This window comes from Canis aureus, chromosome 7 (genome assembly GCF_053574225.1).
Source record: "Canis aureus isolate CA01 chromosome 7, VMU_Caureus_v.1.0, whole genome shotgun sequence".
Taxonomy (NCBI): Eukaryota; Metazoa; Chordata; class Mammalia; order Carnivora; family Canidae; genus Canis; species Canis aureus.
Window position 1 is genome coordinate 66,161,696 of NC_135617.1, and position 14,866 is coordinate 66,176,561.

The 14,866-nt window shown below is 44.5% G+C and overlaps 1 protein-coding gene across 2 annotated transcripts in view; it reads right to left on the reverse strand.

Moving 5' to 3' along the window:
• CMTR1 (cap methyltransferase 1) overlaps nt 1-14,866 on the reverse strand; it is a 50,290-nt gene that overhangs the window by 18,862 nt on the left and 16,562 nt on the right. For both annotated transcript variants that reach the window (XM_077904186.1, XM_077904185.1), the window contains exons 5-13: nt 14,444-14,536; nt 12,760-12,831; nt 11,509-11,603; nt 11,317-11,389; nt 6,348-6,546; nt 5,165-5,283; nt 2,808-2,904; nt 2,367-2,499; nt 1,465-1,644 (exon numbers count right to left, since the gene is read on the reverse strand). In XM_077904186.1, the coding sequence (XP_077760312.1) occupies nt 1,465-1,644; nt 2,367-2,499; nt 2,808-2,904; nt 5,165-5,283; nt 6,348-6,546; nt 11,317-11,389; nt 11,509-11,603; nt 12,760-12,831; nt 14,444-14,536 (1,061 nt within the window). The remainder of the gene's footprint in view (nt 1-1,464; nt 1,645-2,366; nt 2,500-2,807; nt 2,905-5,164; nt 5,284-6,347; nt 6,547-11,316; nt 11,390-11,508; nt 11,604-12,759; nt 12,832-14,443; nt 14,537-14,866) is intronic.

Sequence of the window (14,866 nt, forward strand, 5' to 3'; positions counted from 1 at the left end):
AAATTTGGTATGCTCATATTATGGAATACTACTCAGCAATAAAAAGGAACAAACAAATCCCACATGAAAGAATCTCAAAAACACTATGGTAAGGAGAAAAAAAAAAAAAACAGACACAAAAGTGTCTATGATTCCATTTATACAAAGTTCTAGAATAGACAAAACTGATTTATGATGATGAAAATAAGAGTGGTTATTTTAGGCTTGATGGATAGGGGCACAAATAAATTTTCTGAGGTTACAGTAATATTGTTGTTCATAAAATGAAATGTAGGCTACATGGATATATACATTTGTCAAATATGACCGAAGTGTTTACATAAGATCTGAATTTCAATTATGGAATTTTACATTGATCCTTTTAAAAAAGAAAGAAAACTGATTCATTATAGGACTGTTTAAACACTGTACTATTGGGAGCACTGAGGAGTCCAGTTGTGCAACGTATCCACACACACTCATAGCAGCTGGCAGCACAGTTCAGCAAAAAAGAAGTCCAGAAATATTACAAAGCCCTGGTTTTGCTGACTCTAGGCCAGTTCACACCTGTTTCCTCACATATAACATGAAGCTCAGTATCTGCTCCAGTTTGGTATCTGGCATTACCATCAAGATGAGAGCGTTGTGACAGTACCGTGGAAAGTTAAAATACTGTAGGATGATGGTAAATGGGTAAAGACTACCTCTCCTGTAATTCTCCAGGGCCTCCTATACCTTCTCTGAGAGACAGGACTCTACACCCTTAGAAATGACCTTTCCTTTTTTTTTTTTTTTTTTTCTTTAGAAATGACCTTTCCAATACCTGTTTTGCCCCATGAGAAAGCACTTGGTGATTCACTGCTACTATACAACACTCCAACATACCTCAAAAACTTTTCTCTAAGGCTTGACCACTTAGAAAACTCAGCCAACTGTCACAGCTTTAAATTATTATAATCATTACAAAATTATTTCAAGGGCGGGGGGAATCAAAGGTTTAAAACAAAACAAAACTGCATTCAGATCACCCATCTGGGGAATTTATGAACTGGCAAAAAAGCTTTAATATCAGAAACTTCCAAAGTATGCCGCATACTTGCTTCCTAGCCATCTCCTGTCTCCAAACAGGGAGCTTCAGAAGGCAACAACCATGACAGCCTTTCACAAACAGAAGCAATTAAAGAGTAGTTACTCCTGCCTCCAGGAACACAGGACAAGGCTGCTCTCTATCAGAGTTCACTATCATACTCAGGTTCCCATGGGCAGGGCTGTGACAACCAGGTTCCCAACAGCCACCCCAGGGACAGAGCAAGGGAGAAGGACAAGGTGTCAAAATCCCAGAGAGTCCTGGAACAAGCAGACCAATCCTAGTTACCAATTTTTTATGACTGACAAAGTGATACCAAGAGCCAGTCATTCAGTTCTTCATCCTCTAGTCTTCCTTGATACCCCAGTGGTGTCAGCAAAAACACCTGGTTTGCTTACCTCTCATTGGACCGTATCATGTAGTCAGTAAATTCGTGGTCTCCCTTGATCACCTCCAAGGGGACCACAAGGTTGACATCGGAATCGGTGTTCTGCAGCTGATTGAGTTTAATATTGACTGAGAAGAGGTAATCCCGCACGTCATCGATGCCCACCTTCAGGCCCTTGCACACGACATACCTGGCAGAGAACACCCTGTCAGTCCACTGAGCAAGGGCTTCTCTCCCACATTCATCCTCCCCAAACTCCTTGCTGAGCCATAAAGCTCAACAACCTTAAGTCTATGCACAAAGAACAGCACAGACTCTGCTGCAAAAGTTCAATGCAATTCCTTCCTTCTTATGCTGGGCTGTATTTCTACTCTCTGTGGCAGCGGTTCCCAAATGCCCTATGCCAGGCTGGCTGCATCACCATCACTAGGGAGTCTGGTAAATTATAGACCTAATTAACTGTGGGATTCTCCAGCAATGGAACCCAGTAATCTGTGTTTTTAACATAAGCCATCTAGCAATTAAGACTGGCCACATCTTCTCTCACATCATGCATGATGTGTACTGTGTCCCTACTGGGATAGCAATAGTGCCTCTGGTTGGCAGCCCCTTTACCCTTGCCCAGCCCATGTCCCTTCAGGTGCCGCTTCTTTTGGTCACCTTCTTCCTGGACCAAACCAAGGATCCCCCACAAAGTCTGAAGAACAAGGCTCATAGAGAAGGAGGCAGAAGCTGAACTGGCACATCACAGAACCATTAAGATCTGAATCCTGACTCCTATTGACTCTAATAACTTCCTTAAAATCAGGGTTTTAATGTAAGCTTGAGTAGTTACGCCATAGAGGTGCATCAAAATTTGCTGTTCTAACATTTAGTCAACTAGTCTGATTAAAGTGGAGAGGAAGGCCTCACCTCTCTGAGTTGGCAGGACGGCTGGTAATTGGCTTAAAGAGACAAACTCGTTCAAAGCAGCAGTACAGCAGGTAGATGAGCCCCACACTGAACGGTGTGAAAAGGTCAAAGGTTTTACAGATGAAGTGGCCTCCTAGATTAGAGCAAAAACACCAACAGTAGTCAGCGGGTTCTATCCCAGGAGGTGGTAAGGTAATCTCAGGGAGTAAATGTGACAAAACCAGGGACCCACCAGTTGGGCCCATTATAAAGAGGCAATTTAAGGGGGAGATTCAGCTTTAAAGGGGAATTTGGAGATTCTCTCGCACTTACTTCTCTATATTCCTTGTTTAACCACCTGTCAACTAATATAAACACTTTTTAGTTTGTTTTACTCCTAAGCCTTGTACATGCTCTTGTCCAATAGGGCCTCTAATGGGTCCTAGGCTGAGGAAACATCACCTGTTCGGACCACGGACAGGGCCATGAGGAACTGACAGAGCAGCAGCTGCTTGCTGAGGATCTCTTGCAGGTTCTCCTGCCCCTCCACTGAGAACCCCTGCAATGAGAGTATAAGAATTGGAGTAGGAAAGATAAGTGATGAGGACTTCATTCATCCCTACCCTACAAGTGTTTTCATTGATTTCCACCTTCTGACTGATAAAGATATGGCTCAGTGTTTAAATTATTTTGGCATGGTCATATGGCACCTCATGGATGAAGCTAGAACAAGGATCCAGGCCTGACTACTAGAACAGTGCCGCTCTTCTGCTCCATCACTCAGAGGAGACAGAACCAAGTCTACCTTTCCGAAGAGATGGTCCAAAAAATTTTAAAACCCATGGGGGAAAAAAACAAAAAAACTAAAAAACAAAACAAACAAACAAACAAACAAACAAACAAAAAACCCATGGGGGAATCCAGGGGAAGAGTAAAGGAGGACAGAGGGAAAATACTGGCTGGTCATAGGCCAACTACAACATAGGATACAGAATACCGTCAGTCCAAGACCCAGAGAGGGGTATGAATACTCTGCTTGGGCTTACTCAGCCACCGTGCTGACCACTGAACAGGCCCCAGTGTGGTGACAGGAGTAAAGTTAACACAACTCTGCCAGTCACAGCGATTTCTCTCTCTGCTGACCAAAACTCCCTTCCTATCTCAGGACTCTCCCTCAGGCCTGCAGACTCTCTGGCCAGGGTGTTTGTTCAAAGAATATGCCCTGCTATTCCTGAAGTGGCCGCCCTCCCTGTGAGATGCCAGCAAGGGGCAGAGAGCCAAGCTCACAGAGAAGTCAAGGAGGTCAGTGGCTGGAGGAGGAGGGAGAGGAAAGTTATTGTTTACTAGCTACAGAGTTCCAATTTCACAAAAAGGAAAAAAGCAAGGAAATCCGTTTCATGAAAATGTGAACATACTTAACGCTATTGAGCTATGTACTTAAAAACAGCTGAGATGGTACACTGTATGTTTTTTATCACAATAATTTTCTTAAAAAAAGTATAAGAGGCTGACCTCTGTTAAGCTGGCTCCAGCCAGATCAAGTCTCTCTCACTCAGTCCCAGAAAGGTAACAGCTAAAAGACTCAGAATCAAAAATTGTTTAGCAATGCCCTTTTTATAAATTTATAGATGTTTCCCAAAATGCATGTCTATTTGTAGAGTCAATTAAACAGGGGGGGAGGGCATCTGGCTGGCCCAGTGGTTGAGCATCTGCCTTTGGCTCAGGTCGTGATCCTGGGGGTCCTTCCTGTGATCAAGTCCCGTATGAGGCTCCCTGCAAGGAGCATCCTTCTCCCTCTGCCTATGTCTCTGCCTCTCTCTCTCTGTCTCTGTCTCTGATGAATAAATAAAATCTTTTTTTTTTAATAAATAAAATCTTTTTAAAAAACAACAAAAAAAGCCCAAGTCTCCAGTCTATGTTGACTAAGCAGAAAGACAACACTTGAGTTTGCACTCTGGCTGCCACATGGCACCTCAACTGCCTCCCAAGCATTATCGGGCCCCCACATCTACTCAGCTGGAGTAGCCCCTCCCTCTTCTTCCCCTAGGCCTGTCTCTCCATTGTTCCCTACTGTGCATAATGCTTTGGTAAACCAGGGCATCTTCAGATCCTGACATCCAGCACATTCCTTCACCTTTCCACATGATTACTGCTTTAGAGGCCACCCAAGGAGCTCTAGAGGCTCTTCTCAATTCTAGCCATGTGACCCTGGAGCAATTGCCATATTTTCGGTCCTTCTTAGAATAAGTGGTGCCTCACTCCAGAAAAGACCACCCACGGCATCAGATTGCTAGGTGAGAAAGCTACAGTGGGATGGATGTCCTAGGTAACTCCAGCAGCTGCCTAAAGAACAAGGCTCCCTGAATATTGACTTCAGCCCAACCACTGACAGAGCCTCCTGTGGATTCCCTTGAGCTGCTGCCTTTGGTTATGTGGTCATTTGTCAGCCATCCAGAGGCTCAGGAGCTTAAGGACAGCCTCTACCAGGAGCCACGCCCAGGTGACAAATGATGGAAATGTTCTTCCCAATCCATTTTGCCTAGCCCATCTTAGTCATAGTTCTCCCCTAGCATTTCTCATCAAGGTCCTCTGAGAAAGTAAGCGAAGAAGGGCCACTTGCTCCAAGCAAAGGTGTCCAAAACATTACAACGTTGACGAAAGTATCATTGAAAATATGTGCAAAAAGAATAAAAACATACATCATACATCCCTACTATCTGAACAGTGAGCTACCACGATCTGGGGCAGCAAAGGACCAAATAAAAAAGCTTCTAACAAGATAAATACCTAAAGCATCACCCTATGGAGAGATCACTTACCCCATCAGCCATCAGAAAGTGGACGCCCTTGCGATCTGTGTTATCTAAGACAAAATTCCGAAAAGCAGTGATGTTCTCTGGGCGGGTAATATCTCCATCTCCATCGATCCCACCCTCACCTGATAGGACACAAGATTCACAGTTAGCTCATCTGCCCTGTGTGTCTCAGGGGCTGGGACACAAGCTCTCTGGGGTTTTGAACATACGTTCTCCTCAAGGACCAAGAGAAAAGGCCCTGTGAGGAGCAACCCACTATCCACATCTATCCTGCAGAGCTGCCTTGCAGTGACAGACCAACAGGCAAAAACAGGGCCCTGCTGTAATAAAGCAGAATTCAAAAAGAGTTGTCCAGGGGATCCCTGGGTGGCGCAGCGGTTTGGCGCCTGCCTTTGGCCCAGGGCGTGATCCTGGAGACCCGGGATTGAATCCCGCGTCAGGCTCCCTGCATGGAGCCTGCTTCTCCCTCTGCCTGTGTCTCTGCCTTTCTCTCTCTTTGTGTGACTATCATGAATAAATAAATAAAATCTTAAAAAAAAACAAAAAACAAAAAAACAAACAAACAAAAAAAACAAAAAGAGTTGTCCAGCTAAGAGTCATCAACTGAAACACAGGTTCTTCCTCTTCAAGACTAAAATTGTGTTTAAAGCATCTACATTTAGGAACTGATACCAATTTTTAACTAAGAACTGTTACAAAAAAACTTGAGATTTGCTGCCAAATCACAGCAATCAAGAAAGAGTGGAGGGGACTGCTGTGGGGCTGCTGAGCTGTTACCCAGCGCATTCCACACGCGGTGCACGGTGCCGGCGACAGGCATGGGGTTTGTATTGGTTAATAACCCTGCCAATTCTAAACTGGAGATCAGGCAATTTCATTATCTCCTGTCACCACAAGAGAAGAAAAGAGGATTTAATATGGTTGTTTGTTTTTTGTTTTTTGTTTTTTTTAATATGGTTTTGAGGAGAGTTTGCCTAGTGGAGTGTTTAACCTGCATCCTCCAGGCCTGGGATAAAAAGGGACAGTCTAGAGGAAACCAAGACCTTCACGACATAATCTGGGAACCCCAGTCTGAGAGACCTGGTAAAGAAAACATTCTCAGGGGATAATAACTGCTTCTGATCTCAAGTCCCCACAGAGGATTATTTCTCATCACCACCAGTACCCTCCTCCTTCATGTCCCTACCATAATAGGGTTCGAAGAGCTCACTGGACGCCGAGTAGAAGTCCTCCAGTTTGAAGTCATTTGGGCCCTTCAGAGTCATTCCAAAGCCCTTTGCGTGCCACTTCTTCCTCCACAGCACGTACTCCGAGAAACCGCCTGGGCCTGCGCAGACGTCAGCAAAGTAGAGAAGCTCAGCTTCCCGGTCCTTTACCAGTGGTTTCTGCAAAGGCAAGTGGAGGACAGGGGAGGAAGGGAAAAAGTCTGGCTCAATGGGGAACAGGAAGGAGAATGCAGGGGGAGTAAAATGAGCCTTTCAGCAAACATAACACAGAGCTCCCACCGAGGCCACAACACCCAGGATATGATCTCCTATGGTCATCACCCTCTGGAGTTGCCCATCCCTACCTCAAAATACACCTAATGCTTTTCAAGCATAGGGTCTACCTCAGACTTATAATAAAAGCATCTTAATAGGAATCTGAGTATGCATTTTTATTTCTCAGAGTCTTTTCCTTACCAAATCCTGCCTTACAAGAGTCCTACTGAGTGGAATAGATGCTGCATCCCCCACTTACAGACAGGGAAATAAAAGACACCAAGACACAGGGATCCCTGGGTGGCGTGGCGGTTTAGCGCCTGCCTTTGGCCCAGGGCGCGATCCTGGAGACCTGGGATCGAGTCCCATGTCGGGCTCCCAGTGCGTGGAGCCTGCTTCTCCCTCTGCCTATGTCTCTGCCTCTCTCTCTCTCTCTCTCTCTCTCTCTGTGTGACTATCATAAATAAAAATTAAAAAAAAAAAAAGACACCAAGACACAAAGCAACCGGTTCACAGACTGTGTGCAGCAAAGCTACATGAGAATCCAGTCAGCCTGGCTGCTGGACTCAGGTCTTCCTATCCAGAGCCTGAGGGGCTCTAACATCTCCCCCTCCTAGTCACAGGGTCTACCTTTCCAAACCACAGCCTTTGCTTCCCTTCTCCCCCTCCTTCTTGGCTCTCCCTATTCTTTTCCAATTCACTTTTTATTTTGGAATAATTTTAGGTTTACAGAAAAGTTGCAAAGACCAAGTTCTCATATACTCTTCATCCAGATTCCAATTTTGTTAACATCTTGCATGGCCATTTGTCAAAAATAAGAAACCAACATTGGTACACTGCTATTAAATTCAACTTGATTCAGATTTCACTAGTCTTTGTTTTGCTTCAGAATCCAATCCAAGTAATCACAGTGCATTGAGTCTCCCCTTTTTGCACTCCCTTCTGCCTTTAATCCTCTGCTAGCCAGGACATGGGGCAGTGGTGCAGAGGCTGGAGGCTGACAGGCAGAGGGCGAAGGAAATGCTGGTGTGTAGCCTCCAGACAGCCCCCAGAGTACCCACCCACCTCAGGAATAACTAAATTACAATACTCATTTGAATTGTTGCTGGGTTTTGGTCACTCCAGTACCTTTTAACTCTTAACCTGAAATTTATGCTGGACCCAATACTGGCCCATACTGTGTCTAAGGCAGAGGGGATATACCATCTGCACTGGTGACAAGAAGTTGAGCTCTAGAGCAGGTAACTACAGAGGTCCCCGAGGAACACCCAGCATCTAGAAGGAGCTTAGTTAGCTCGGCCTTCCCTCTCCACAGGTTTGTAATGGCTGAGTACCTGTCCAGAGTTCTGCAACCGCTAGATAAAGACCAGAAAGCTTTAGGAGAGACAGTTTTAAGAAAGAAATGGAAAATACTAATGTTCACAATCCAGCCACTTTCTGGGTTAAAAAGGGCCATGCCTCTGATGATAGCTACCCAGCTTTATCAAAACAGTGAAGAAGTCTCTGGAGAAACTGACTTTAGCTAAAAATAAACTTTGTCATCCTATGACAAGCCCACCCAGGTACAGCTGAGATATATCAGTTCTTTCTCTTCTTCACCAATCTAGTCCAGTATTCTTTGTTCCCGAGCCATCAGTTATTCATATTTTTGGATTATATTCATTTGCACACACAAAAAAAGACCTAACAGCATTTGCTGAGAACATTATGTAGCATTTTTGAGGCAGTATAGTGGGGATGAGGCAGGGATCACAAGTTTAAGGCCTACACATACTGGAAGGAGGAAAAACAATGTTCCTCACCACTAGCCATGCCCTAGCCCCAGGCTCTAGGCTCTACGGGGAGCCACTGGCCCACAGGAAAACTGGGCAAGAAAGGAAAATGAATCAATGAAAGAATCTCACTTCCAAAAAGAGGGCATAAGTATGCATAAGTATGATCTCATTCTGTAATTTCCAGACATGTGGCCCTCACAGGTCATGGCCAGAAGGTCTTTTCAGAGAAAGGACAGCTGGAGTTCTCACCTCTGCCACTTACTGGCTGTGCACTTAAGGGCAGCATACAATTTACACCTTTAAGCTTAAGCTCTCTCAACTGTAAACTGGGACTAACGTAGGCTCTCCAGGCTGTTGTAGGATTAAAGTACCATATGTCAAAGATGTTTATAAACTGTAAGTACTGAACAAACATAAGATGATTCAATATTCAACTGGATCAACTTCCTTGGAGTCAAAACTCTCGTCCTTTTCCATCTTCTTCCTTTTCCAATGTCTCGTGCAGTACTCCTGGGCTCAATGGGCACTTTTTAAGTGCTTCCTAATTCCCTCTAAGATACCACCACAACTCAGAGACCCACATTCAATTTTTGTCTTCTGTTAGGCTTCACAGACAATGTTTACCTACTTCAGCAATATTCCCAGGCACACAAAGCCTGCACATAATGTTATGGTTTATTATATGCTAGCATATACCTACTAAAGAATCTAAACTCCCTTCTTTTCCTTGTCTCTTCCAGTTTGTATTTACAATTTGTTTCCCTACCTAGTCTCTCTTCTTTTACCACAACCCACAGAACCAGAATGCCAGTGAAAAACCTCGTCGTCCCATCCACCTCCCACCTCCAACCTCCCCATACCTGCCCAAGCTTCAATTTCTCAATGCTCTTATTCCAAAATTTGCCTGATCCAAGAGTCACTGAGACCCTAGCAAACCCAGATGTGTGTCTGGGCCCTCGGTCACTTCCATGTCTGCTGGTGACTGCTCTAGAGCATCTTGACTCGCCTGGAAAACACACCAAGCCTACTGGGCTTGGCGGTCACTCTGGTCCTCAGGGAGAAGAAAACACTAGGGGCTGGAAAGAAATCACTTTTTATAGTGGAGTGTAGAGAAACATCTCTGAAAAGGCAATTTTCCATGGCCACTAACAATCAATTCAGGTCAAGAAGGTGCCTGAAGCATTACAAACACAGCTGCCTTTTCCTATGTAACGAACATCTCCACCCTTGACCTGAATGGTACAACCCTGGTGCCTATTTCATTTTCCTGACAGCAAAAGATAATAACCAGATACCAGCTGCTGGAGGCGTTTATACTCAAAAGCCCAAAATGATGCTGTGACTTCCCAGCAGCTTGACAGAGCTCCTCTGCCAGGCAGGGGTTTAAAGGAAATCATTTGGAGCTCAGAAAATTAAAGCAACATTATATCAACCTAATTTTCTCAAGATGCTAATTCCTAGAGCCCTTTTGCACTGCCTGCTGGTCCTAGAGAACAGCAAGAGAGGCCTGGGAGAGAGAAATGAATATAGGCTAGAGGGGTCCACATGCCAGTTTTGCCAGCATGGAGGGAAGCAGTTAGGGAGGTAGAACTGAAACATGAAAGAACTTAGAAAATAAGTTCCTTTAGCAGGTGGATAATCAGGGGGCCTAGTGGAAGGAGAGTGAGTGAAGCAGAAACAGGTTTGGGAACAGCTGGCTCCTGGCCCTTCACTGTCAAAGAGAACTAACTTTCTAGGACTGAGTAAGTAAAAATGCTTTGAAACCCTGAAGGGAATGCTAGAATGAAATTTCCTTTTTTCTTTCTCTATCATTATGGTGTGTCTGTGTTCAGAGAAACGAGAGGTAACAGAGTAGAAAATCATTTTGCTCTACCACTTCTTGAGAAGGGGCAAAATCTAATAATTATGATCCCACACAAAGCTGATTCAGAAAGGCAGAAAGGGAAAGTGGCCACATCTGAAATCACAGGTCTTAGAACTGGAACAGATCTTAAGGGCCTCTGGTCCCACCCCAATCCTCTGACAGGTTAGTAGGGCTAATTTCAGGGATGAGGCAATTGAGGCCCAAAGAAGGGAAGAACTTAAGTGACACCACCTACAATATAAGTGCTGTACTTCCTGCCTCACAATCCCTCACTGAACACCACAGCCTATATTTTCAGACACGATACTGATTTTAAATACACCAGTGAAAGGATCCAGATGCCTACATTTCATTCAATACTCACATTTCCCCCAAGCACTCCCTTCTCATACCACAAAGGGCACCCCAATCAGATGATGTCACAAATTTGAATTTGAAAAACAAGCTCATTGTAAGGACTACATACTCACCCTGGCAACAACTGGCCTCTACAGAAGGGCTTTACAAACATCCTCACCTTTCACCCTTACCAGTTCTTGAACTCACCAAAACGTCCAGAACCTAAGTGCCATGAGGGAAGAGATCACATCTATCTCATTCAAAATTATATTCCTAGTGCCTGGCACAAAGTGGGAGCTGGATAAATACATGTTAAGTGGAGCAGGAGGGCCCAAGCTCTATCTCATACACTCCCCTCTCTGTTCCCTACACTTATAGATGTCACAACAGCTGATTTTGCCCAGAAATGTCCCTTTGCCACTGTTGCAAGCCCTGCTCTCCTCCACCTGGGGCAAGCAGCAGGATCTGCAAAGCTGGAGGCTAGAGCTCTGGGCCTGAAGCCCTCGAGACAACTGCTTACTGGACCATCCCTGGGACCATAGGAAGCACCATGGGACCTAATTTGAGGAGCTCAAAGCAAAATCTCTGTCACAGAGCAGGAATACTCTACTAGCATCACACAAATGGCAATTTCTGGGCCACTGAAGCTTAAAGCCATTTAGGGCTATGAATTCAGACAAAGAATCTTGTTCTCACCCCACAAGAGTCCCGTGGATTTGTAAACATGTGATCAAACACAAAATCCATGTTAGCCATCTTCATTGCTGCCCTGCAATAAAGACAGAAAAGCGCAACTCAGTATACTAGATGTATGGAAAGCTGAGGCTCAGACAAAGAAATGGAACAGTGCATGTCAGGGGAGAGGACAGGTAGGGAATGTCAGCAAACCTGTTTAGGAAGAACACTCCTCGGATCATCTCGTAGGGATTGGCCCGGGTCCGAGCTCGCCGCATCTCCTCTCCATCCAGGACATCAAACACACTCTGCCCAGAGAGAATCAGAACCTCAAGATAAGCACCACCCTCCAGGATGGGACAGGGGGCTTAAGAGCTTGAGGAGTGCAATTCAGCCCTCGAAAGAGCTACTATACTGCTGCATCCCAGCTCTGTAATGACCAGTTGTGTGACCCTAGACAAATTGCTCAACACTCTGACTCTCAACCACTTCACCTGTAAAGTGGTTAAAAAAAAAACAAATAAAATGTAATTAGATCCTGTACAGTAAGTGGTTAATAAATGGCACCTGTGGGTAGGCACAAACCACCTGTTGGCATCACAAGTCCTCAGAGCAAATCTGTTTCTCCACGCCATCATCAACTTGCCTAGGGACCAGAATTCTGATATTAAAGCTTCCTCAGAGGACAAAACAAACCAAGACCGGTGTTTTGTGATGGCACCTACCCACACAGCAGGGACCCTATTCCCTTCTCCAATTTTCTCCCTGAGGAAAAAAAAAAAGCCTCATTTTACATGAGTTCTAGGCACCTTAAGGCTATTCCCAACCCTCTGCCTACAAAAAAATAAGTTTGGTGAGGCTGGTCTTAGGCCTTGTTTCTTCTCCAACCCATTTCTTCCTCAGAGTTTCCCTGGCTCATTCTGCCCTGGGCAATGTGTACTTCCTGATACAAAGTCATGCCAAAAGCTATCAAGGAGAGATTAACATTTGTCCAAGTAGTAGGAGCTTCACGCTGACTATCCCATTTAATTCTCACAACAATCCTGGGAAGTATTTTTTTCCCATTTTATAGATGAGGCAACACAAACTCAGAGCAGCTAGATCAACTGGCCCAGGGTCACACAGCAAGAAAGTTAAAAAATTAAGATGTGAATTCAGGTCTATCTGACACTAAAGAATAATCCAAACCTTTCACTATGCCAGGCCCCCTCAGGACTATAATGAACCAACCCAATGAGGTTAAGTGGAGCCTTTCCTGGCTACTGGCCACAGGGACAGTGCAACACTACAAGGCCCCAGAAAGAAGGATACCTTTGGAGAAATGTAGCAAGCCAAACATCCAATCTCCAGGAAAAATCTTAGCTAAATTTGAGCTCTCCCTCACAATCAATTCAAAAGACTGGAAGAGCCCAGCACATGCGCTCACACCAGGTTTTCCAGCCCAGCTCTCGCCACAGGCCTTACCTTACACTGCAACACACTGTGAAGCAGCTCTTCCCCACAAAACTCTGTCTCGTCTTCAATAACCATCTTTCTCTACAGAAAGAAGAAAACAACCAATATTGATCACGTATGACTGCATTTGGGGGAATGAATGGAGAAACAAGGGTTCCAAGTGAGTAGAGCAAGAAGGGGCTTGAGTCTCTGCCAAGAATATCAATCCCTGAGGGGCAGGAAAGGGAAAATCCTAACTCCCTCTGGCTATACTCCAGATGGCTGTGAGATGAAGCAGCCTCCTGGGTGCTCTGACTAGAGCACCATATGGATATAAGACTCGTGAATGCTGAGGCTGAGAAAAGCAAACAGGAAGGAAACATTCAAGCTGTCAGTCCCCAGAGCATGGAGGCAAAAGGATGGGGATGCCTTAAATGACAGAACCCTGTCCTTCAACCAGGAAGCTTCTTGACCTGTAAAGGGGACAAACGTCGGACACCAGACACTGTCCTGGTAACATCAGAGAAAATAAGGGCTCAAGCAACCCTCACAGGGGTGTCATATCCAACCAGATGGTTGAGTGAGGCCATCTTTAAACCAACGATGCTCAAACTTGGGTGTTCTCAGGTTTTACACAATTCAAAAATCACTGAAGATCCCAAAGAGCTTTTGTTTGTGTGGAGGATATACACATACCAACTTTATTATTAGAAACCGAGACAATTTTAATTTATTCAGTGTGAAAGAACAACACATTAACATAGATAACATATTTTTATGAAAAATAACTATTTCCCAAAAAAACTTTTACTGAGAAGAGTGGCATTATTTTTCATTTTTACAAACCTCTACTATCTAGCTTAATGTAAGATGGCTAGTCTCCTCTCTGCATTTGCATTCATGGTTGTGATAAAGCCTCTGGAAGACTCCACTGGACACTTGTGAGAGAATGAGTGAAAAAAGCAACTTTCCAGTACCATTATGAAAATAACTTGCACCCTATAGAGCCCCTGAAAGGGTCTTGGAGATCCCCAGGGGGCCCTACACTTTGCGAACTGCTCTCCAGACCATACTGATTTGGTAGCTATGTACTAAATTCTTACAGTTTTCCAGAAGGAGATTAAACAAATTCTCTCTGTAACAACTCCCTCATTATTTTCTGAGGACAGAGACAGCATCTTTTCATCTACCTGGAACAGTGCCCAGCAATGAATGACAGAATACATACAAACGTGTAAAAAGCTACTCTAAAAAGCATCCATGAAGACCAAAGTTATGCATTTTGTGCTGCCTTGCAAGGTAAATGACTAGGAGAAAAAAATCCTGTCACATCTCCCAGGGGCATAGCTGTAAAGCCCTCGACACACTATCTTGAAAAAACTTTATTTGGGCAGCCCTGGTGGAGCAGTGGTTTAGCGCCACCTGCAGCCCGGGGTGTGATCCTGGAGACCCAAGATCGAGTCCCACATCAGGCTTCCTGCAGGGAGCCTGCCTCTCCCTCTGCCTGTGTCTCTGCCTCTCTCTTCACTCTCTCTGAATGAATAAATAAATCTTAAAAAAAAAAAAAAAAGAAATAGAAAAAACTTTATTCTTGCCAGAATGGTCAGATTCACAATTTTCTTACACTGAGTATACATACATACACACTGGACTCAAGAAGAAAAGTCAGGAGGTAAGTGCCAAAAATTCAGGGTACACTTTCCTGAAATCCTACCTTTCCCATAACCATCCAATCGCTCATTTCCTGAGTGTCAGGAATTTCGGTGGTACATTCTGGAAACCATGATACCTGTTCACAGGCACTGGGCTACAAATAAAAAAGAGGCAAGTAAGTCAGGGAAGATGGCTCCTCAGGGCTATGCCCCAACTTGGAAGGGCTTCCCCAAAACAATCAAAAAGGACTCAGATATACTGGGAAGGCCCCAGGAAGCTGAAGCCAAATGTTGTGGTCAGACATGAGAACTGAGAGCCAGGATGCTGAAGGTTAACTTTTGAAGGCCAGGTACAATTCTAGTATGAATCTTTAGAAACTTCCCAAACCTTCAAAGTTTCTTTCATTTGTTCCAATGTTATTTCATAAATACGTACTATGGGCTAAGTACTCAGAATGCAGTAAAAAAGACTTGGTTCTGGACCC